General features: G+C 38.9%; 3 protein-coding genes across 6 annotated transcripts; all 3 read right to left on the reverse strand.

The window, feature by feature from the left end:
- Positions 1-39: 39 nt before the first annotated feature.
- zgc:123321 (Protein YIPF5-like) lies at positions 40-2,311 on the reverse strand. Of its 2 annotated transcripts, none has more exons than XM_057342493.1 (6): positions 2,128-2,311; positions 1,900-2,004; positions 1,625-1,758; positions 1,381-1,526; positions 1,020-1,201; positions 40-929 (listed from the first exon to the last, which is right to left on the reverse strand). In XM_057342493.1, the coding sequence occupies exons 2-6, from the start codon at positions 2,001-2,003 to the stop codon at positions 767-769; spliced, it is 729 nt and encodes a 242-aa protein (XP_057198476.1). In that variant the 5' UTR covers position 2,004; positions 2,128-2,311; the 3' UTR covers positions 40-766. The 2 variants fall into 2 exon arrangements, with proteins under 2 accessions (XP_057198476.1, XP_057198475.1); XM_057342492.1 differs by having other exon boundaries at positions 1,888-2,004.
- A 578-nt stretch (positions 2,312-2,889) lies between these two features.
- bbof1 (basal body orientation factor 1) lies at positions 2,890-7,129 on the reverse strand. Its single transcript, XM_057342613.1, has 12 exons — positions 7,063-7,129; positions 6,682-6,934; positions 6,549-6,614; positions 5,701-5,844; positions 5,540-5,620; positions 5,372-5,442; positions 5,095-5,239; positions 4,064-4,404; positions 3,848-3,961; positions 3,610-3,711; positions 3,458-3,520; positions 2,890-3,211 (listed from the first exon to the last, which is right to left on the reverse strand). Exons 1-12 carry the CDS (start codon positions 7,092-7,094, stop codon positions 3,130-3,132), a joined length of 1,494 nt encoding a protein of 497 aa, XP_057198596.1. The 5' UTR covers positions 7,095-7,129; the 3' UTR covers positions 2,890-3,129.
- A 283-nt stretch (positions 7,130-7,412) lies between these two features.
- alms1 (ALMS1 centrosome and basal body associated protein) lies at positions 7,413-20,803 on the reverse strand. 3 transcript variants are annotated; one of them, XM_057342605.1, is made up of 18 exons: positions 20,600-20,803; positions 19,908-20,040; positions 19,062-19,179; positions 17,112-18,972; positions 15,764-15,923; positions 14,372-15,346; positions 14,146-14,264; positions 12,632-13,589; positions 12,384-12,503; positions 11,718-11,843; positions 10,450-11,288; positions 10,135-10,240; positions 9,823-10,038; positions 9,454-9,725; positions 9,193-9,352; positions 9,063-9,120; positions 7,959-8,058; positions 7,413-7,819 (listed from the first exon to the last, which is right to left on the reverse strand). In XM_057342605.1, the coding sequence occupies exons 1-18, from the start codon at positions 20,633-20,635 to the stop codon at positions 7,775-7,777; spliced, it is 6,402 nt and encodes a 2,133-aa protein (XP_057198588.1). In that variant the 5' UTR covers positions 20,636-20,803; the 3' UTR covers positions 7,413-7,774. The 3 variants fall into 3 exon arrangements, with proteins under 3 accessions (XP_057198588.1, XP_057198590.1, XP_057198589.1); XM_057342606.1 differs by lacking the exon at positions 20,600-20,803 and adding an exon at positions 20,329-20,571 and having other exon boundaries at positions 7,416-7,819; XM_057342607.1 differs by lacking the exon at positions 19,908-20,040 and having other exon boundaries at positions 7,415-7,819.
- Positions 20,804-22,673: the final 1,870 nt, after the last annotated feature.

The raw sequence follows: 22,673 nt of genomic DNA on the forward strand, positions 1-22,673 counted from the left end.
TTTAAAATATTTATTTTTATAATATTTTTTGATTATATATTTTTTGTCTCCCTTATTTTGAAGAAAACCTGCCTTTGGTTCGAGAAGCCATATTAAAGAATCGTCCTGTCTTAAGTGAACATTTAACAAGCTCAATGTTATAAAATGGTTCAAAATTGAAATCACCATATATGCTAAACAAATTAGGATTTAGGATGTTTCTATAATACATTACAACCCCAGGAAATTTAAATCCCCTTTCATAAATCAAACAGCGTTCCCACATTAATGAATTTCCAAGCTCAGATCATCTGTGGGTGTGTTTTTGAAATAAATTACCTGTAAATGAATTTAAACACAAACAGCTGTTTCCTACGCACACAACTCAATAATTAATAAGATCAGATGATAAGATAGATCAGCTTTCTCTGCATTATTCAGTTTGATCCCTGAAAGGGAGTGAGATTGAGAGTGAATGCTTATCATGATGATATTGCTAGCAATACAGTATCTTATGAATGTGTGTATTTTATTATCTAAACAGCTTTGCATGATTTGTGTTATGCAAACGGTTTAAAAATATATTCTACTACACCTCAACAAAAATTCTTAACAACTAAAACATGAGTACAGAGTTGTTCTATCATAATATTAATAAGATGTATTATACTTTTGTTTTGTTGCCAAGTTAGTAATTTGACAGACAAACTACATTACTTATGAAGTGCATGTGAACTCATCTTGGAGTAATAATTGTGCATGAATGGTAACATTTTTAACTGAACAATCAGAAGACAGTAAGGAGAACAAAGACACCGTACAGTAAAGCACAGGGATACGCCACCAGCAGTTGCTGTCCGCTCATATCAAGAGTGGAAGTGAAAATCTTAGAAGCTGACAGACTGCACCAGCCAATCACGAACAAGGCCAATAACGTGCCCAGAAGTCCTCTGAATTAAAACACATCAAAGCCACTAGTTATCCAAATGTAACAAACCTGAAATTATCTCATAAACTAAATTAAATACGTAACAACTCACTGGAGGGAATAAACGACAGCAACGGTGGAGAGCACTACCATAGGCAGGAGACAATATCCAAGCACGCTTGCCACAGATCCACAGGATATGCTGTAGCTACTCATCAGGTTCAACAGCATGTACATCCCAACACATCCCAGAGCGCTGATGCCATACACATATCCAAAGTGTGCTTTCCCTGCCTGTAAAGTGAACACACTAGCACAAAATACACATACAAATACAAACAGCAGGTGCTCTGGACATTAGGGAATGTTTTCTATTCTCATTTTGATGGATCATTGTGTACCTCTAGTTAATGGTTTCGCCATTTCACTTCTGGTGTAATGTAATGCCCAAAGTTTCAAGGTGTAGTTAATACCATCAAAAGTGTGGCTCCCAGGGCAATGCAGAAGAGAATGGGGCCAGTGAGGTCGGTCTCCTTCATTATGCTGCCATCCGCTGGTTTTAATGGATTTAACACAGTCAGAGTCTTCTGCCAGATATGGTCAAAGTTAATGCCCAGCTCTGAGGGAAAAACAAAACTGTTTTATTTGTGTTATGTAATTACATTAAACATGACAAATTCTTTAAATTACTTCATAATAAATCTTTTGTGTTAATACCTTCCAAGAGTGGCGGCTCTTGCTCAAATGAATCTGTATATTCTGTTTGTTCAGGTTGTGCTCCAGGCTGAAACACTTGCCCAGTATAAGGGGTTTGGGTGGTATACTCATCTTGTAAGGGGCCGTTACCATCACTGCCAACCAGACAGTAAACAATAAAACTGCATCACCATTAAACTAAATCAAACACAGTGCACATTAGCTGATGCACATTAGTATAGTGTAGAATACTGTATAAAGTGTGGTGCAGAGGTTAGATTTACACATCATCATACTCTGGATTGAGGTAGGTTGGATCGTAGCCATATATCTCTTCTTGGCCTTCTGTATAATACCCAGACTGATAGAAGTCCTGTTCAAAGTTTTGAAAGTCTCCCATGCTGGTTAAGAAAATGAAACGTGTGCATGCAAGTTCAAGCAAACACTTGGTAGCAGCATTTGAATGATTTCTGAATCAGTGTTAAGATAAAGATTTGTTAAACAATTCTCAACAAGTTTCCTACCTTTGTGTGTTCTTCTGTGTTTGATTTGCACAACTTAATTTGTATTGCGGGTTTGCTTGGTCACTGAGCAGCTGTTTGTTGTGTATGTGTGAGATGCTATTTAAAGTCTTCTATTTTTACTTGAGGGACACTAGCAGGACTGTCATTGGGCTGGGAGTTAATAGTGTAAACCCATCCTTACGATATATAGATCTTACACTGCTTAATTTGTGCATAATTAACAATATAATCATATTTATCAGTTTAAAACAGTTCATTCTTGTAACATAATTATAGCGATTAAAGACTGTTTTAAAACAAATCAACATTAGTGATAATTTAGTAAATTGATCAAACATCTTATATTTACAACAGTCAATAATGTCTGTAAACATACTGCATTTTCATTTTGAACACCCTGTTTAGCTTTTAGCAATTTAGCAAAAGTCATACATGTGACTCATTTGCAAGTTAGTAAATTGGTACAGATTTTTTTTTTAAATGTCATATAACAGAAAACATTTGAATACATTCAATTACATTATACAATGCAATTTCAAAATGATTACACATTTGTGTAGGTTGGCATACAATACCCTGCTGTAAAATAAAAGCTCTATGCAGCAAAAGGCTCATCTGATTGGCCCATAGCTGTATCAGGGGAATAATCATAAAGAATATTAAATCTGTCTCGTATTCAATCAAATCAAAATATAAATCTTGTTAGTAAAAAAGAGGATTTAGAATGTTTGTGGTTACAGTGTTTATTTTTGTAATGAGCGTATTTGCTTAATGCTACATTACACAGTTTCTCTTACATGTAGTCTAGTAAATGTCCTAATTTAACTAAGGCATAGTCATGGCTTAATCTAAAACCAAATGTTTTGTATCTGTGACCCTCAATACTTTCATAATTCTAAGAAACGGTTAGTTGCAGCATGCAATATCCAGAATATACACACAAACACGCGCACACATACAATTAAGGTAAGTGAACTTAATTTTAATGATTTCAAATGATGTCTATATGTCACTGGAATCTGCAGTCGAGCTCATATTGAAAACTTCTGCTTGTGTTAAAAAGGTGACATTAGATTCCTCACTGCTGTGTAAAAGAAAAACACATCAATGCACTATGCAGCTACAAGTAATCAAGCAGAACAAAAACACAATAAATAGGCATAAAACAAATTTACCACCATTAAGTTCCTTAGCTTATTTGTTGCAGAATCAAAATAAATATTTTTACACTTATATTGAAACAGTGCTCTATGTTAGAACAAAACATATAGGTCACAGTTTACCCATTTCTGTAAGCCAAAAATGAACAGATATAGCCTTTGTTGCTCACCTTGGATCACTGCTACACTGATTCCCCTCAGAATCTGTAAGAGCTTGAGCATCAATAGGTTTCCTTCAGGGGATCAAAAAATACACTCACACGTGTTCCAAAAATGTTTTATCCAAAAAGTAAAAAAAGAGTATCCACTAGAAGATGCCTACTTTGATTTCCTGCTGTTCATTTTAGCAAAGAGCAGTCTGAGAACTCTTTCTCTTTGTTCCCATCTCATCTCTGATATGTCCGTTCTGTGTTTCCTTAGATTACTGTGGAAAAAAACAATGTTGTTATTGACCTGTTTTGCTAATAAGTAACATGTAAGTAACAAGTTTAGTGTTGTATTAAAAGAGAATTCTGAACATAACAAACAAACAAGCACAAAGAGATTTTGAGAACTCTCACTCTTTCTCAACCTCCTGCGAGTCAGTGGATACACTGTTTTGTGTGTGAGCGAAATCCCTTCTACCCGACAGGACCTCATTCATCCTCTTGCTACGAGTCGCCTCTCCCTCCAGTCTGCAAGCATAGCATCATCTAAACAATCATAGTATAAAAACAGCAGGAAGATTCATTGAATGTAACTTGAGTCACACTCTCAAAATCAGCAATATAGTTAACCTTTGTGTTAGAATCTCCTGCTTGACTTGGTTCAGAGCTTCATGGAACAGGATCTCAGTGTCTGTGCGCTGCTCCACAATACTGCGGGCCAGCTTCTTCACTCGGCTCAGCTCCCTCTCTCGTAAGGTCAGGAGCTTCTGAAGTTTATCCAGCTCTACCCCGCTGGACTGAGCTCTGACCTTGGCACGGTGCTTGACACCTGCTTTCTCACATTCAAACTCAGCTACCGTGCTGGCCAGTGCCTGCTCCAGTGTGGACACCTTGACCTTCATCTCAGTGATCTGGCTTCGCTGGGTTGTAATCTGAGAGACTGTGTCATTCATTATCAGTTGGCTTGTCTCCTGCGGGATGAATGAATGGGGTCCAGTAAAACTCATGTTTCATGGGCAAGCTCTATAATGTTTTAGATTAATTCATGACTTATATGTAAGGGATAATGTATAGCCAGCCGGTTGTCATCGCAGAAATAAGCCCCGACAGTGTGTTGTATCAGACTGAAGGGACTTATTTCATGATAACAGCTGGCTGCTTATTATCCCGCTTATTACACGGCCACTTGCCACATGAGAAAAAAATGGACATGAAATGTGAACTTAAAATATTTTATTAGCTATTTTTTACCGAATGCAGACCTTCTGCGAGGAAAAGCCATTTAATTTTGGTTTTAAGGTAAGAAACGACGTTCAAATGTCACGAACAGGCAATTTGGTTTAATAAGTTGTAAATATAATGTTATGTATGTTATTAAAAGACGTATTTATATTTAATCTGTCAAAAAAAAACCTGTCAAATCATTTGCTGCATCTGGGTGACCGTGTGTTATAAATTTTGAGAGGTTGTTATCTGGGAATAATGAGATTGTCGCGACTGGCCAATCAGAATCAAGCATTCCAACGAGCCGTGTAATAATAATATTATATTAGTTGTTTATTTTTTTACACACAGCTAGTGAGAAGTTTGGACACATCTATCAGAAGGTTTAAATCATGATAAACATATTATGAACTTCTCGTGATGTTTCATGGGGTCACCTTTCGCTGCGTGAGGTTGTCATTTTCCTCCGGCAGCGCTGCATTTCTCTTCCGCAGATCCTCGACTTCTTTGATGTGATTACCCAGTGCCTTGTTTAAACGCACATTCTCTTTGAACACAGAGCGAGAAGAAACATCCAGCTGTCTGATGGGACCAAGACAGAAGTCTCATTTCAAATATCCTAAAATCTCACAAAAAAGTTGTTCCAATAGTACCAGGTAGAAAGGTATAGTGTCGTTGAGATGCAGGGGGAGATAGGGAAGGTACAGTACTTACACAATGGCCTCATTGTGAGCTTTCTCTGCAAGCACAGCAATGTTTTGTTCAGCTTCCTGCTCTAGATGAAACTTAAGATATGTAAGATCGAGTGAGTGAGTGAGTGAGTGAGGGAGGGAGTGAATGAGTAAAGACGAGAGAGATCTTTTTTATTTTTTTCCGTTATACCTTGTCATTGAGGAACTTTTGCTCCATTCTTTTAAGAGTTTTCTGATTATCTAAATCTGCATTGTCCAAAGTTTCTTTCATCTGTATAGAAAATTGATGTCAAGCTTTATTGCGATACTTATACATAGTTGAATTTGTGAAATAAATAAATTGCATCCTACATTTCTAAGTTCTTGTTCCATTTGTGGCTTCTTCTCTAGAAAGTCATTAATGATCCTGAGCTCCTCTTGAATAATTCTAAACTCACTAGATCTCTTATCAAACTTCTCCTCCAGTTTACCAATCTTCAGAGTAAAATCAGTGATCTGTGATGGCAAATCCATGAAAAACGATGAGTCAGCAAAAAGGCAGTATAATGACGACCAATTCACATCCTCACAATTTAGATAAGTCTTAATATTTTAGAATTAATTTCTAGTAATATTTTACAATTTATTTCCATTCCAAATAAAACAAAGAGTTCAATATCAGAATGTAGAAAGTACTACTGAGGCCTATTTTAACAATAAGTAATTTGTACATTTATATATATTAGGGCTGTCAAACGCGATTAATCGCATCCAGAATAAAAGTTTGTGTTTACATCATATATGTCTGTGTACTGTGCATATTACCTTTGTGTTTATGAACACATACACATACATGCATATATTTAAGAAACATAAAATATAAAAAATAATAAACGTTTATATGTAATTTAAATTATTGGTAAATATCAATTATTCACCTAAAAATTTAAATATATATAAACTTATGTGTATGTTTTTGTATTTTTAAATACAAAATGAATATGCACAATACATGGACACATATTATGTAAACACAAACTTTTATTCTGGATGCTATTAATCGCAATTAATCGTTTGACAGCCCTAATATATATATATATATATATGTAATATATTGATGTATCACGTTGATTCATATCTTTGCAGTTTAAGATTTACAAAAACATATTCCATATTATTTTCTCACATGAGAAACAAACTGTAAAAAAAACATTACTCACTAAATTCTCTTTCTCTTGAGAGGCTCTTGTTTTCTCAAACTTAATTTTCTGTTCCAGTGCTGCAATCTAAGAAGACAACTTTTAAAAATACAACATAAAAACGTGTAGCTTCATCAAGTGCATTTAAAAATACCTTCTCCTCATTTTCGACGTCTTTTTCCCTCAGAACAGCAATGATGTCAATGGTTTTCTTCTCAGTTTTGTGCTGTAGATCAGTGAGGTGTTCGTTGGCTTTGGCCAGTCTGCCCGCTGTTTCATGATACTCAATGCGTGAGGTTTCTGTCATATCACACCTGGCCTCCCATAGAGCCGCGTTTGCTTTAGCCCTCTCGATATCAGACTCTTTATCCCTTTTTGACTCTTGCTTGCCATCTTTCTTTACTTTTCTGAAGTAGAAATAACACTAGAGATATTCGTTTAAATTTCAAATAGATAAACTGGCTCTTTTGTTTGACAAACAACCGCAAAAGTTTAAATAAAATTAAACAAGATAGCAATATCTGTCTATACTTACCCTTTTCCCTTCTTCCCCTTTTTGATCGGCATCTGTATGTGGTCTGATCAACTGTGTGCTCTTTTAATATGATGTCCCCGAGCAGGACAGGGGGTTTGTTTACAATTACATCTGTTACCATGGAGATGATCGCGAGTCAGAGAGCGACTAGTAAAGTAAAAAAACCTTTCAGACGATCTTTAACATACTCATTTAGCTTTTGCTTTACAGACAGTCGCACACTATTAGAGAAGTGGATACAAGTTTACAACTTTATTCGTACATTTACATAATTACATAACAGTCGACAAATCTATTTTGGGGACGTCCAATGTAGATTTGTTTCATATTTTGTTGGTACGTTAAGAAAATATATTTCACACAAATAAACAAAGCAATATTTATTTTTTTGCAAAAAATACCCACGTGAATGAAATAAAAAGAACACACACATGCATTGTTACAAATGCCTACTTATTTATTTCCTTTATAAAAATAACAAAAATGTAAAAACAGACATAATAAAAGTATTAATTTTTCAAGTACATAAAATCAAACTGTCATAATAAAATAATTTAACGCTGTAACTCAAATACATATAGAACCACAACTATTTTAAATATATTCTTACACCTGAAATCAAGATTCATACATATCCACACATAAATACTTAAAATATAAAATATCAGCCCATATAAACCACTGTCTGACTGACAGCAGATTTCAGATGAGGTCACTGCCATGGTGCTCTCCTGCCCAACACACAATTGGTGACTTTCTACAGAAGAGAGATACAGTGCATTAAAATGGCAATGAAGTTATATATGCTTGAGATTAGAAGCAATGATTTAAAAACGGATTTGTTTACTATGGCCGACTTATTTTGTGGAACTAATCCTCTGGAACTGTGCATGTACCTTGTTAAAGAGTTGAGCATTAAGGCGATAGGTGCTGTGCTCTGCTCGTCTCTTCTCCTCCTCACTCCTTTTTCGGACTTCCGGAAGTTGAGCATATTTCCTGATTAAATTAGACATCTATTTGTGTATTTGATCCATAAACTGCAAAATTACCCAAATGCCCACAATAACTGTTGAAACAGTTTGTCCATGTTTGCTCAAAAGGAGCAATTTTGTGGCTCTGACTGGACCTGAAACTTGCTATGCCACGATACATGCCAAATCATATTATGCATGCATTTACGCAATCACACACAAATACACACTCCTACCTCCTGAGTCTATCTGTCCTGCCTATTCTCTGAGTGTGATTTTTCTTCCCTATCCAACTGAAATAAGACAACGTACAAATAAAACAAAATCAAAGAATAACATGGAGTTACTTACAGTTTACTACATACTATATGCATGTTCACAACTGCCACAAGCACATAAAAAGTTCTACATGTTGTGTTTATTAAAGAGGTCATATGGTGCGAATATGTGTTTTTCTGTGTCTTTGGTGTGTTATAAGTTGCCCATGCATGTATTAGACACGTAAAATTGCAAAAATGAAAGTGTCGGAACAAAAGATGCATTCTAACTTAAAGCGAATGCTCACCCAGACCTGCCTGAAAGGCCTCGTGTAACCACACCCCCACAAATCTACGTCAGTTGGTGGTATGATTTGACTAAGACCGCCTAAATGTATACGCAAGTAAGGTGGGCGTACCTGTCAGTACAATTGCTTTGGAACCTGATGTTCCAAATATGGTAAGAGGCATTACATTTCTGTCACACGCTTGCAGTATTCGACCAATCACTACGCACTGGTTAACTGGCCAATCATAGCACACCTCGCTTTTCAGAGCGATCAGCTTTGTTAAAAATCTGCACGTTTCAGTGAGGCGGGGCAAAGAGGAGATACAAACATGCACGGTATGTGGAAAATACAGCGTTTTTTAAACTTTAAATCATGCATACACAACATTGCATTACATCTAAAACAAACGATAATATTCGTTTTAGCCGTGTCATATGACCCCTTTAAAGAACTATCATGTCTGGGTGATGATGCATACTTACTGTTTGGATCGCTGGACCATCTCTCTCCTTGGAACAACTCGCTTTCGGGGCACCCGAGCTGGTGACAAGGGCATGTTTTAATATACATCTTGACACAACGTGTACCGGGGCCTTTAGATTGTAAGGTTACCTTGAATAAGTGGACGTGATGGTGCTGGGCAGTTGAAGAGCTCTTCTCTCTCTCTGTTGAAGACAATCTGTAACCTCCTCTCCTCAACCAGTAACTCCAACCGCTTCATTCGTTCTCGTGATCGAGACACAAACTGCGGTCTATGGAGCTCCAGAGCTTCCTGAAGAAATCCACGCATAGATGTTTAACAAATTAATTTAATAATCAAAATCAATGTATAGCAAAATAAAACCCTCATATACCCAAAGCCAAGCCACATACCTGCAGTGAAAGCCGAACAAGAGCCGAGAGCTTGTCACTGCTATCACTCCCTACAGCCGTTCTAGATTCTCTTGGCCTCTCTTGCTCCTCCTGGATCTGTCTCTCTCTAAGTGGTTCTCTTATAGCTTCTCTAGCTGGTTCTCTACCGGGTTGGGTTTTACTATAAGGCTCAAACCAGGCCTGACTCAGGCAAGGTGCTGATTCACTCTGTGGCTGGTTTTCCTTGCGCCCATCAGACTTCAACTCATCCGCTGAGACAAACCATGACACACCTTAAAGAGAATGTGACAGTTAAAAAAAGGCTTATGTTGTTGTCAATGTACAGTATATATCTTTAGAGAGAAGATAATTACACATCATAATTTGTACCGTTAGGGTAACGGGTCCGGATGCTCTTGTTGCTGGAGTCTCTCTTCAGAACCGACTGGGTTTGAATGGAATTAATTGAGGACGCAGTCGGAACAGGAACACCTCTGTTGTGTGTGTTTGGTGTACGGGCATTACTGGAAGCACCAGGAGAGGGAAAGATGGTGCCAACATCCCGAGTGTGTCGGCGTGTGCCATTTATCACAATCTCCAAATCACCTGCAAAGAATACAATTTCACACTTCTTTTTGTCCATGCAGACAAACATTTGTCTTTCAGAATCTGAACAGGTTGCAGTTTTGGTGTGCAACAAACCTGCTTGTATGCTTTTGCTGTGCAGTTTGACCTTTGATCTCTTGGTAGTGAGGCTTTGAGAATTCATCGAGAGCGTGCTTGAAGATGACAAATAATCAGGAGTTACCTGGAACAAACACACAACTTAACATCACAATTCGTTTATGTTGACACTTGACAAATGTTAGCAAATGTTCAACTGAAAATTCGTGAATGAAAAGAAATGCACCCATTAAAACAATTTAAAATGTATAGTCCAAATAAACTGAATATAGTCAAAAGACTAAAAAACGTTTTGACTTTTGAAAAAAGTCTTCAAAAACTCAAAATTCTTACTGTGGAGTCATCTGTGCTGATGTTCTCTGCATCAGCAGACACTGCAGCATGTTTTGTGCCTGGTTTCCTCCTGCTTGTTTTCTGTTTATTGATGGTATTAAGTCTGAGCAAACTGTTACTGCTTTTCAGTCCTTTGCTTGTGACACGGTGATGTCCGAAAGCTCGGACCAGTCGCTCTGTGTCAATAGTGGACATGGTACTGCTCGTTTCCATGGACACACTTGAAGACTCATCTCTCTCAGCAGGACAACGCTGCACGTTCTCAGAGTTGTCTTCCTGCTCAGCCCATGCTTGTCGTGGAGCCACTCTTTCTCTCTTCACACCTTCCTCAGTTCTCGTTCTCTCCTCCTTATCTCCCCTTATTTCACGAATTCTATTGGTGCTGTCTGGTTGTTTGATAGTTTTGTTTGTTGGAGTGGTACTGTGAATGAGACGAGACAGACGCTCTAGTCTATCAAGCAAAGACGCATCTCCCTCATTAGTGGGTCGGGTATCATCCACGCTCCATTTCTCATTGAAGCGACGCCAGAGTTGGTCCAAAGAACTGCTAATCTCTACACTAACATCATGCGGCGTTCTGTCCTGCCTGTTCTTGTTTAATCCAGACCTATTGATTGGTTGAGAAGGTACATGCTGTGGTTCTAGGAGTAATTTAGGCTCCTGCATGGTTCTGTTCTGAAGGTGCAAATCATCTGTGCTGTAATCTGCCTCCATGTGCAAGGGGACAAAATGATCTTCATCACCCATGTCCTTCACTGAGACAAAAGATGTTTGAGGAGCAGTACTGTTGTATCGGCCGGTAGGTTCTTTAAAACTCCTCCTAGACACACTGGATGACTCTGAGAGTGGAAGAAACAAAAAACGACAATGAGGTTTTGTAAGTAAGTATCAATAGTAGGGTACTGTGGAAATGTATAATTCTACAATCGTACACATCTACAATGTTTTTTCTGCCAACAAAAAGAAATCTTTGAAGAATCTCAAAATATAATTGAATCAAAGTTTCATTTATCCATATAATAAAACCATATAGTACCTTGTGACTGTCAAGCCCCACAAAAGAAAACAAATGTAATTCATATGACTTCATCTGAATGATTTCAAATCTAAAGCATGATAAAGCGCAGCTCTGTGATACATTGTGTTGCATAGAAAGAAATCTCAGACATTCATAAAGAAATAACCGTGAGCAGATTGTAATTTATTTGACAATTTATTTACACCAAACACTGTACAGCTAATAATGGAATCAGTCCCAAATATCTTACCTATTGTTACACTGGCTCTCTTACTGTAGATGCCTTCCTTGTGCTTTGGCATAACTGCATCGTCTTCTAACTCTCTGGAACCCAAAATGTGTTTATTGAAGTGCGGTGGCACAGCATCATCAGACCCTACAAACAGAGCGAAAGCACGAGAGAGCTGGATCAGTGACGAACGAGACAGTGGGCCCCACAAGGGTTTGACGTAGATCAGATGATGCTAGTGTTCCTGGATTGTCTTTCTCTTGGACAAAGAGCATGAATAATGCACGACTGTGTGCGAGAGTGTGAACCAGCTGCAAGACCCTGGGGGAGGGGCTAAAGGAATGACAAGAAAGAATTTGAAAAGCTGATATGAAAGCAGTTATTAATTCGAATGATATCATGGATATAGGAAAAAGATGCAGATATGGATCCCTTTAGATAATAAATAAAAGATTTAGCCAGCAATCATACCTTCTTCAACGTTTAGTATCATCATTGCCTCAGTTACACAATAAACTGAATTACTAAAAGGAGTAGACCATGAGATAATGATAAAGTTTTTTAAAGATTAAATTAAAATAATGAACATGTTTAATAGTCTGTTACTTATGTGCTACCTGACAGAAAGCAAGTTACATTATATTGCTATGTATTGCCTAATGCTGAGTGCAGCTTTCTGTGACATACCTGAATGGGAGCTTTCCACAGTTGTGTCAGAGCGATCATGAGAAAGCTCTGGATCAGCCTGCGGGACATAGAACAGCTCGGAGCTACCATGCGGTTTGTAAGGCAACAGTGTACGGACAGCTACAGAAAGGGCACATAGTCAAAAACAAATCACTTTAATATACCCAAATGAACCCAACTTTTAAATTTGAATTTGCCTATTCAAATGACAGTAAAAAACTGTTGCCAAAGATTTAAACATCTCTCACCTGCTGCTTGGACAGCGAGAGTTCTGGACGTCCCTGCCATTGTTTGAGTTGATGCAAAGGCCAGAGGATATCTGGCCTGTAGGTGTGGATTGACTTCATTCTGGACTTGAAACGGTTCATTGTGCTCAAATGATCTGGCTTGATGTGATATTAAATTGAACCGCTGTTGTTCAGTTCCAGTGCTTGTAATAAGGGGGGACTGTCTTGAGAGTGGCACATCTATGAAGCTGTTCTGACTGGACCACCTGCTTGAGTGATATTCGACAGAATGGGACTGGTGTTTGGGTCTGGGGGATAAACTGACGTGTATGTGAGAGAGGTGGGATTTATTAGCAGGAGCTGTGTCTGAAGCAACACTGGACATAATCTGGTTACTGCCTGTGATATTATAATCCATGTCAGACATTTCTTGGACAATGAGAGGATCATTCTTGACAGTATTTTCTTTGCTATCATCAGCTGTAATTTCTTCAGTCCCCTCTATTGATTTGCCCTCACCCTCCGTCTCTTCCTCTCTGTCAGATGCATTTGGGATTACAGCCGGCTGATGTCTCAGTTGTGGATAAAATACTTCAGGATTTGTATCTGTTCCTTTGTGGTGACCATTGTGCTGTAACATGTCTTGCCTGGCATCAACATTACCCAGTTCCACGGCACCAGTGAGAGAGCAATCTGAAGGCAACTGTGGGGATGGAGTACGTCGAGTGGTTGCTATAGAAATAGAAGTTAAAGTTGGTGGGCTGAACCCCTCCCGGAGACCAATCTGGTGAACTCTGGCTTCCAGATCCCGTTGTTCAGGGGTGTAGAGTAGAACATTGGAATCCAAAGGTTTCTGAGTGGTTTTCTGTAGTACATCTGAGACATGACTATCCATGCTGGGCACGCCAACAAAATCTTTCCCAGGCTGAGATCCAGCACCAACACGGGACTGGGCACTTCCCTCTGAATCTGAGCTCCACTGAGGAACATAGTGAGACAGAAACAAAGAGCAGATTGAGTTATTGTGTTGGGGAGTATTGTGGGAAGTAAGAGTAGTGAGTGGGAGAGTATAAACACTTTTGAGTATAAACACTGCAGACACAAGCTCTGTCCAGAAAATGAGTGCAAAGAGAAAGCCACGCAAACACACATCTTTACCTTGAATACATTCTAACAGGACAGTCCACAATGCAGTCTGCCACACCAGAAATAAATCGCATATTATAACAGACTAAACATGATAAATAAATACCTCCCTTCGAAAAATAAAAAAAATATTATAGACCCTCATGCTAACCCGTTGGTATTTTTTTATAATTTTTTATGAACTGAAGAGCAAAATAAACATACACATTTATGTTATGATAGTAATGATGTAACGATGATTAAATGACAAAAAGTTGTCATTTTTAGATAAACTTAGTTTTCATTTTCGGATTAACTATTTTGTATCAACCAAATAGGACAGATGCTGACATTCACTAACACGGTTTCCGCAAATTTGTTGGACTAGCATGTTGGCATATGTGTGTTACCTTGGTGTGTTGGGTGTTCATTAGAAGCTCTCTTTTGATGTCTTCAATTCTCTTTCTGTCTTCTGCATTTAGCTGTAAACTTTCACACTGGTGGCCAGAAACCTTCATTAGGATCCATTCTTCAGAAACAGAGACAGAATGCTGTCATCATTATCATGCAATAACTACCTAAACATGTAATAAATACGTGCAGCACATCAAACATAAAACATTTTTTATTATGTACCTCGGGCACGGCTATCCTCTGGGTCAGCGGTGCTTGGCCGGCTTGTAACCATAGAAACAGGTGACTCACTCTGCAGTAACTTGCCAACTCTGGCAGCCAATGAACTCTCGCTGTTGCTGTCACTCAGACTTCCAGCATCGGCTGATGCATGGGATGGACTATACCCAGAGGAGCCAACCACAGCATTCTCAGTCTCCTCCTGGTTCTGAGGAAAGTTTCCTGTCATTAAAGGAACATTCGACTGCACGGTCAACCGAGCTGCAGGCTGCTTCGCTTTATCTGGGTCAGCAGCACTGCATCCTTCAGGCTCAGCCCGTCTTGGGGTCACACAGAGGTCATGTGACTTTAAACTTTCATCTCTGCTGAGCGAGAGGGCATCAGGTTTACTTGTAAAGTCGGTCCGTGTGGATGGTTGATGTGCTCCCTGAGAGGAAGAAGAGCTTGCTTTTAAAGCCGAGTCGGATGAAGAGCGGGTCAACAGTAGGGAACAGTTACCACTAGCTGAGAGAGACCTGCCATCATGATAACCCTGAGCATTTCGGCCTAGAGAAACAAGCGAGGTGTCGCTCTCCGAGAGGCGGTGGGACCCGGGAGAGGACATCAGAGAAGATCTACCCGAGACAAGGCTTTCTGCACGTCCCAGCAAACGCCTGATTTCATGCAGTGTGCCAGAGCCCACAAAAGAATCATCCTCCTTCACTTCCTCTCTGGGCACAACTGGAGCCACAGAATCTGGACTGAGCTCGCTTGAGAGGCCAAAGCTACCTTCACTTTGAGGAGTGTCAGAGTGTTGTAAGTTTGATGAAGGATGTAATGTTGAATGACGTCTTGGTGGAGTATCGGGCAGATTCAATATCGTCCCAGCACTTTGCTGACCGGTTGCTTGGTCTTGCTGAGACAGGCGGTGTGAGACAGAAGCGCTGGAGTCAGCTGAGAGTTGACTGGAACTGGAGAATGCCTCTTTCTGAGTGTCAACTGTAAAGACAAGAAATTAACCCAATGACAATCAAATATGAGCAGCCGCAATACACAAATATTATATACAACATATTAAAGAAATAATGAAAATTATTTCAAAAATGAAAATTCTGTCAACATTTATTGACCCATATGTCATTCTTTCTTCTGCAGAACACAAAAGAAGATATTTATAAAAATGCTGGTAACCAAACAACACTGACCCCTATTGACTCCCATTGTATAGACACAAAATTAATAAGACATTTCTCAAAATATCTTCTCTTGTGTTCCACAGAAGAAAGTCATGCAGGTTTTGATCGACATGAGAGTCAATAAATTGTTTATTTTTGTACAAACGATCCTTTTATTTATATTCACAAATATAAAATACGAATGATATTTCACAGCATATATCAGATATCATCTGTTCACCTTCAGATGGCTGTGTGCTTTTTGTTGGCGTTCCGATGGATCCTTTGATGGTGCATAGGTCAGTAGGAGAGAATTCAGGTTCTCTGATTGGCCCCCGAAGCGTGAACGGATTTAAGATTGTTGAAGGTGATTGATCGATTCCTAAATTCAGCAGATACAACTATAGAGATATAAAAATACAACCAGAATTTTTATGAGATGGTCTACTAGTGCACATAAACAAATGACAAACATCTCCAAAACCATCATCAAAAATACATAAGACAACATTCACAATGGACTAAGCGTACACAAGCATAGTGACTTGCTAGAAGTCGGGATATCAGTTTCCGGTTTACCGGATTCGCCCAGGTTGGACATTCTAAAAGACTTACCGTACCAAAACAATGACCAAGGAAAAACCAAATTTCTGTTGGATTATACTTGTAATAAACACTAGCTGCTGTCAAAGGAACAAGCTCTTATTACACTGATTAGATGAAAAACTTAACTTAAAAAGTTAATCATTTCTCCCCCGTAGAAGTCCATTATAAGGAAAAGCGTAACATTGTTTAACACACCGAAAAAACGACCTGAAAAAAACAAATTATTAAATAATATTATCACCAATATCAAACATCAACATGATATCAGAAAAGTTCTATGTTCTCAGTTTGCGCTGCCTTGAGCTGAGCTGTTTCCTTATAATGCACCTCTATGGGGGCTTAATGTGAGATTATTCACTTATGGAGAATGTTGATGTCACGCCCTATGTTGCATGTTGTAGTGGCGCCACCATCTTGGGAGGATCATACTCCACTGCTATTATTGTTTTGATATGTACCGTAACTTGTTTTGTTTGATTTGTGGAGAAATCGAAAGTGAAAGAAACGGGCTTTCCTGAACGACTCTACGTAATGCTATTGACTACCTACCATAGTTATATTTCCTAATCTAACAAGAAAAACAAAACACTGCATTGAATACACTAGCAGCGATCCTCCCAAGATGGCGCAACATTCAACACGGCGTGACTTAGCTTCACATTCTCTATTTGTGAAATAAGAGCTTTGACAGCAGCTAGTGTTTACTGCAAGTTTGACAGAAATGTGGGTTTTACTGTCATCGTTTGTGTACGGTAAGCATTTTGGAAAGTCACACATTTTGGAAAATTCAGAAGTTCGTCACTATACTTGTGCAGAGTCCATTTTGCATGCGTAAAGTAACATACTTTAGACTGAAACAGGATATCACAACAAAACCTACAGCAGGAGTTTATTTATTCAATTATTCAGACTGTACTAGCATGCAAAAAAATATTTTATTTCATGTTTATTTCATGATGACCAAGTTTATTGTGTTAACTTACAGGAATCCTGTCTTCAATGTTGAGCTCTCTCGACTGAGGAGGAGATGTAGGTCTGGATGTCCAGTATGGTGCATAATTGTCTACCTCAAGACTCAATACAGAAGAAGCAGCTCCTACTGATGCCCGCATACTCTGCTCTCCATGGTAACTGCCTTGAGAGCTAGACAGAGTGCTGCTCATGTTGAAGCTCGATGACACGTCACTGAAGCGACCAAGACTGGCGAGAGGGGAGGGCTTGACAGTGCTTTTATCCTGTAACGCAGCTGAACTATTATTCTTTCCTAGAAGTATTGACCGACTGCTCAGCGATCTGGTAACTGGAATGATGTCATCAGTTTGTGCTGGAACTCTGTGTGAACCTGTGTCTCTCTGAATAGAGGTTACCACCGAGTTCAGCGAGGAGTGAGAGTGATTGATAGGTGACTCAGATGTTTGACCTCTAAGCACACCCGCCCCAATGACATCCACCCGATGGGGTGAGCCACTTCCAGAGTGAAGCTGACGCACGTCTTGAGAAATCTTGAGTGCCCCAGATACTAAATCCTGTGATTTGTTCTTTAGTGAAACATCATCAAATGCCTTCAGAGCCAAATTGTCATAAAATGACCTGCTGGAAGTTTGATTGGCTGTCCAAGCATCTACTTTTTGTAAGTAGCTTAGGCTGGGAAGAGACTGTACTCTTCCAAGAGCTAAATGAGAAACCTGACCTTTCATCTTTGTACCAGAGTAAAATGATTGGCTGTCTGAGCTAGGAACATCAGGGGCAGGTGAAGATCCTTGTTGTTTAGAGATGGTATGTGTTTGGAACTCTGTCGGGGTAGTTTGTGAGGCTGATGAAGGTTTGCTAGGGACTGTAACTGTTGATTGAGGACAGGTGGGTGAGGAATGTTGATCCAAAACACTTAGATCCAATGAAGAAATTAATCCTGTTTTGGAATGACTGTTTTGCGATGATGCAGCAGCAGAGGCAACACCCTCTTCTTGGGAATGTACAAGTAAAAGTTTGGTCAATGCAGGTGGGGGTTTCACAAGGGGCACTGCAGGGGTGGACTGAGACACTGGATGGGTGCTCAAGAATGACCCATCTGCCGCCATTGCATTACCCGAGCTCCAAACCAATCTCTGCAGTCCTGGGATATGCATTGCACCTGCACCGGCCGGTGTGACAAACAGCCCACTATGAGAGCTTCTGTTCCTATTATGATGTCTACTTGCTGGTTCAGAGATTGAGCCTACCTGTCCCTTATACAGTTGATCACGGAGACGGTCAGCTGTTTGATGTGAATGTACCCGAGAATCCCGGACAGTAATGTCTGACACAGCTGAACTCTGAAATAAAGATGATGAGCCCCCTTGTGGCTGCTCTCTGCTGCTGGACAGAACAAACTGAAATTCATGTTCAACAGCTGTGCCAGGTCCGGCCATAAAGCCTGTTTGAATATTCATGGAAGGTTCTACATGGCACTTAGCTGTGTTTGGGTGGTCTGATGCAGGTTCAGGATGATCAAGGGGAGTCTCAGAGGCAACTGCACTATTGATATTAACAGCAGACACTCCTGCAAGCTGCTGAAAGGCACTCTGCTCCTCTCCTTCCATTTGTCTGTCAATTTTGTTTTCAGCTTCAAATGAAACCCTCTCTTCCTCCTTGATTTTGTAATGGTCTCCAGGTGAGAGGCTGTGCTGGGAAAGCGAACAGCAGCTAATTTCAGCTTCCAACAGAGCTGCAGGCACATCTAAAGGATGCTGGGATAGCGTGGCCTGCTCATGAATAGTCTCTTGGTGATGGGAATCATCAGCTCCACCTACATGTGAGTACATTCTGGGGCACCTCTCAGAGATAACGGAGAGGTCAGGAAATCCCCTGAATACACAAATGCAATAGAGAAGATATTACATACATACAAAACAATACTTCCTAAAAAAATAAATAAAATAAAAAGTAAATAGTACCGGAGGGCGACAAATTCTGCATCTGTATGCTGAAAAAATGTAGAATCAGAAAAAGGATGAGATTTGTCCAAGGAGGGCAGCAGGACTAGTGCAGGTGACATCTGGCTATCTTGAAACTCTGAAAGACAAACAAAAAAACACACTTGATATAACAAATGTCTTTATTATGTAAAGACTGACAAAAACAATAAAAGTTAAAGGGGTCATATGGCGTGAACACGTGTTTTTCTGTGTCTTTGGTGTGTTATAAGTTGTCCATGCATGTTTTAGATGCGTGAAATTGCAAAAATTAAAGTGTCGGAACAAAAGATGCATTCTATCTAAAAGCGAACGCTCACGCAGACCTGCCTGAAACGCCTCGTGTAACCACACCCCCACAAATCTACGTCAGTTCGTGGTATGATTTGACTAAGACCGTCCAAATGTATACGCAAGTAAGGTGGGCGTACCTGTCAGTACAATTGCTTTGGAACATGACGTTCCAAATAGGGTAAGAAGCGTCACATTTCCGTCACACCCTTGCAGTATTTCGACAAATCACTACGCACTGGTTAACTGGCCAATCATAGCACACCTCGCTTTTCAGAGCGATGAGCTTTGTATAAAATCTGCGCGTTTCAGAGAGGCGGGGCAAAGAGGAGATACAAACATGCACGGTATGTGGAAAATACAGTGCTTTTGAACCTTAAATCATGTATACACATTGCATTACATCTAAAACAAACGATAATACTCGTTTTAGCCGTGTCATATGACCCCTTTAACATTCACTGACAGTGGGATATAAACGTCTGAGACCACAACTGAAAAGTCTCACACAGTACACATACACCTTCTTGAGTGTACCTAGTAGTTTAAAGGTCTCAGATTTGTCATGCATGTTACTTAATGGTATCCCAACATCTTGAGCATCTGTGCGTTGTCTGGAAGCCTCTAAATTATGTTGTCCATGCTGCAGGCAGGGAATCTCTGCAGGGGTCTGGAGGGGTTAAAAACGATTTTTTTACAGGAACACACATAATGTATATGCATTGATTATCTATGTCTTTTTGTACGTCTGCCATCAAATGTCACATACTGTTTGTCAAACCTTCTTTTTAGGGTTAAACGGGTTATTTACATTAAACTATGTATTTTGGTTTTTGCGATGCTACTAATTTACAAGTAACTGGTCTGTTACCCACTTTTTAGCCTGAGCCAGCTAACAGTGAAACGGTACTGAGAACTAATAAACTACAAATTATTTAGTACTTGATAAATAACTTACTTAATAGTATGTTCTCGTATTTATTCTATACATAAACGACTGCGATCAGGCCATTAAACAGCCATTAAAGTTAACTTTGTGCACTCCTTACTTGTTGCCACGCAATGATTGTTAGCAACAAGGCTGTCTCGATTAGCGAACCGAGACGAGTCATATAGAAGTTATAGCAACAAAAAAACACGCAATTTCCAGAATAAAAGCACGACATTACGTTTGTTTTATCTTTGTTACTATTAACAGTTTTACTACTTTGTAATTTCTAAAGACTCACTCTGTTTACATTTGCTGCATCCTCCTCTGAATCCATGTTGTGATAGCTCGTATACGTTACGGCGGCGCACGCGCACTACAAGGTTTTTGAATCCACAGAGAAACTGATGAAATGATCTCAAGTTAAGAGACAGTCCCAAAAACAAAATAAATTATTCTTTATAATGCCTGTATTAAAAATGCTAGACACGTGAAGCCCGTTGTTACACCAGTTTTCAGTGGATTGGATAACAAAGAACACGGAAGTTCTGCGCGCAGAACGTCTGACGCTGTTGCTACGACAACAAGAAAAGCCCGCAGTGTTGCGCGGGAAATCTTCATGCATGCATGTATTTGCATTATAATAAAACATAATGTATTGTGTATATAATAACATGATGTGAACCGGGTCTTCATGTATAACATATTGTTTTGCTGTGTGTTTTTATTTATTTATTTTAAACGTCATTTATTATTCTCAGGATATGTCAGGCCTGAATTACAAGTATGTACTTACAATTTGGCTACAAGTCTGTGATATGGTCTATGGAAAAACTAAAAATAAAACCCTTGAGAGGTTATGAGCAGGTTATAATCAATTAAATGTCTTAATTTGTTACTTTTCTTTTTATAAACAAAAATATGAAGGCAAATGCAACCATTAATGTATAAAGTATAAGAATCAGGGTTTCAGTCAAAGGTGTAGTCCGCAGTACTGATGGTCTCAGCATTGAAAGTGGCAATCAGCTCATAAGTCTTTTGTGCCCCTGGTGTACGTGGTTGCTTTCCCAAAACTTTTGAGACACTATTCAAGGTCTCCCAGGTGCAAGCTGTATGCCTTTCATGGCCTTGAAATCCAGTAAACTCTTTTTGAACCACAGTTCAGTGTGTCCTTGAACACACACTTCTGTGTACTGACAGCCCAGTCTGGTTTCCCCTCATGGGTAGGCACACACATTCCAGGGCGTTCAAGTTTTATCACAAGTTTGGAGTGAGATCACATCTGTTAGCAGAGGAGCCACTGAAAGTTTCAGTAGTGGCCCCTCAGCCCCACCCAATTCTCTCAAGATTTTCTAGCAGTTAGATTTAATTATTGTTATAACTGACCAGTACAAATAAAAATTGTACAAATTGGTAAATCTGATAAAAGTTAGACAAATGAAATAAATAATTTAAAAAACATTAAATGATGTATCAAAAATAAAAAGAAATAACAAACAAGCAGTGCACAATGTATACATACTGTACACATACCACAGAATTGTAGAAATCGTCCTGAGCATGTATGTCAAGCTGTGTGTGTAAAACATTACTGAATTGTTAACCAGAGTGCTCTGCTTTAAAAGAAGAAGTCTCAGCATAGCTGAAAAGAACATTAATACAGGAGAATTTAGAATAATAAAACACATCTCTACTTTTCTTAGATTTAGGTTGCCAAATCTTAGGTAAAGCATTAAATGTACATTGTCTTTTATATGCATTGTCTTTGAATACTTATATTTAATCAGTTATTTCAAAACTGACAAACTGTAGACAAACTGTAGACAGTAAAATGTTATCAACATCAACAAAAGCAATCTTTAAACTGCAGCAGCATGCATGATTTATTACTTTTTAATTCTGGTGAAATGTGCCATATTTACACCAATATTACATAATGTAAGATTAATGTAATTTAAAGTGCAAGTTATACATTAAAGATAAATGATAAAAAAGAAAAAGACAAACTGATCTCATCCCCATTGATTCCCATAGTAGCCTATTTATTTTCCCTACTATGCGTGAGCGCAGCGCATCAACAACTGCCCGAACAAATAACAGAAATTGAGCAAAAGTATCCAGACTCCGTTTTAATCATCCTCTGAGATTTTAACAAAGCAAATCTCTCCCGTGAACTGCCAAAATACAAACAGCACATTACATGTCCCATCAGAGACAGGAATATATTGGATCACTGTTACCACTATTAAGGATGATCACTCTTTGCGGCTCTCTGATCACTGTCTAGTTCATCTCATACCAACCTACAGGCAGAAACTGAAAATAGCTAAACCAGTAATAAGGACTGTAAAAAGATGGACTAATGAAGCAGAGCA

This window comes from Triplophysa rosa, linkage group LG9, assembly GCF_024868665.1.
Source record: "Triplophysa rosa linkage group LG9, Trosa_1v2, whole genome shotgun sequence".
Lineage (NCBI taxonomy): Eukaryota > Metazoa > Chordata > Actinopteri > Cypriniformes > Nemacheilidae > Triplophysa > Triplophysa rosa.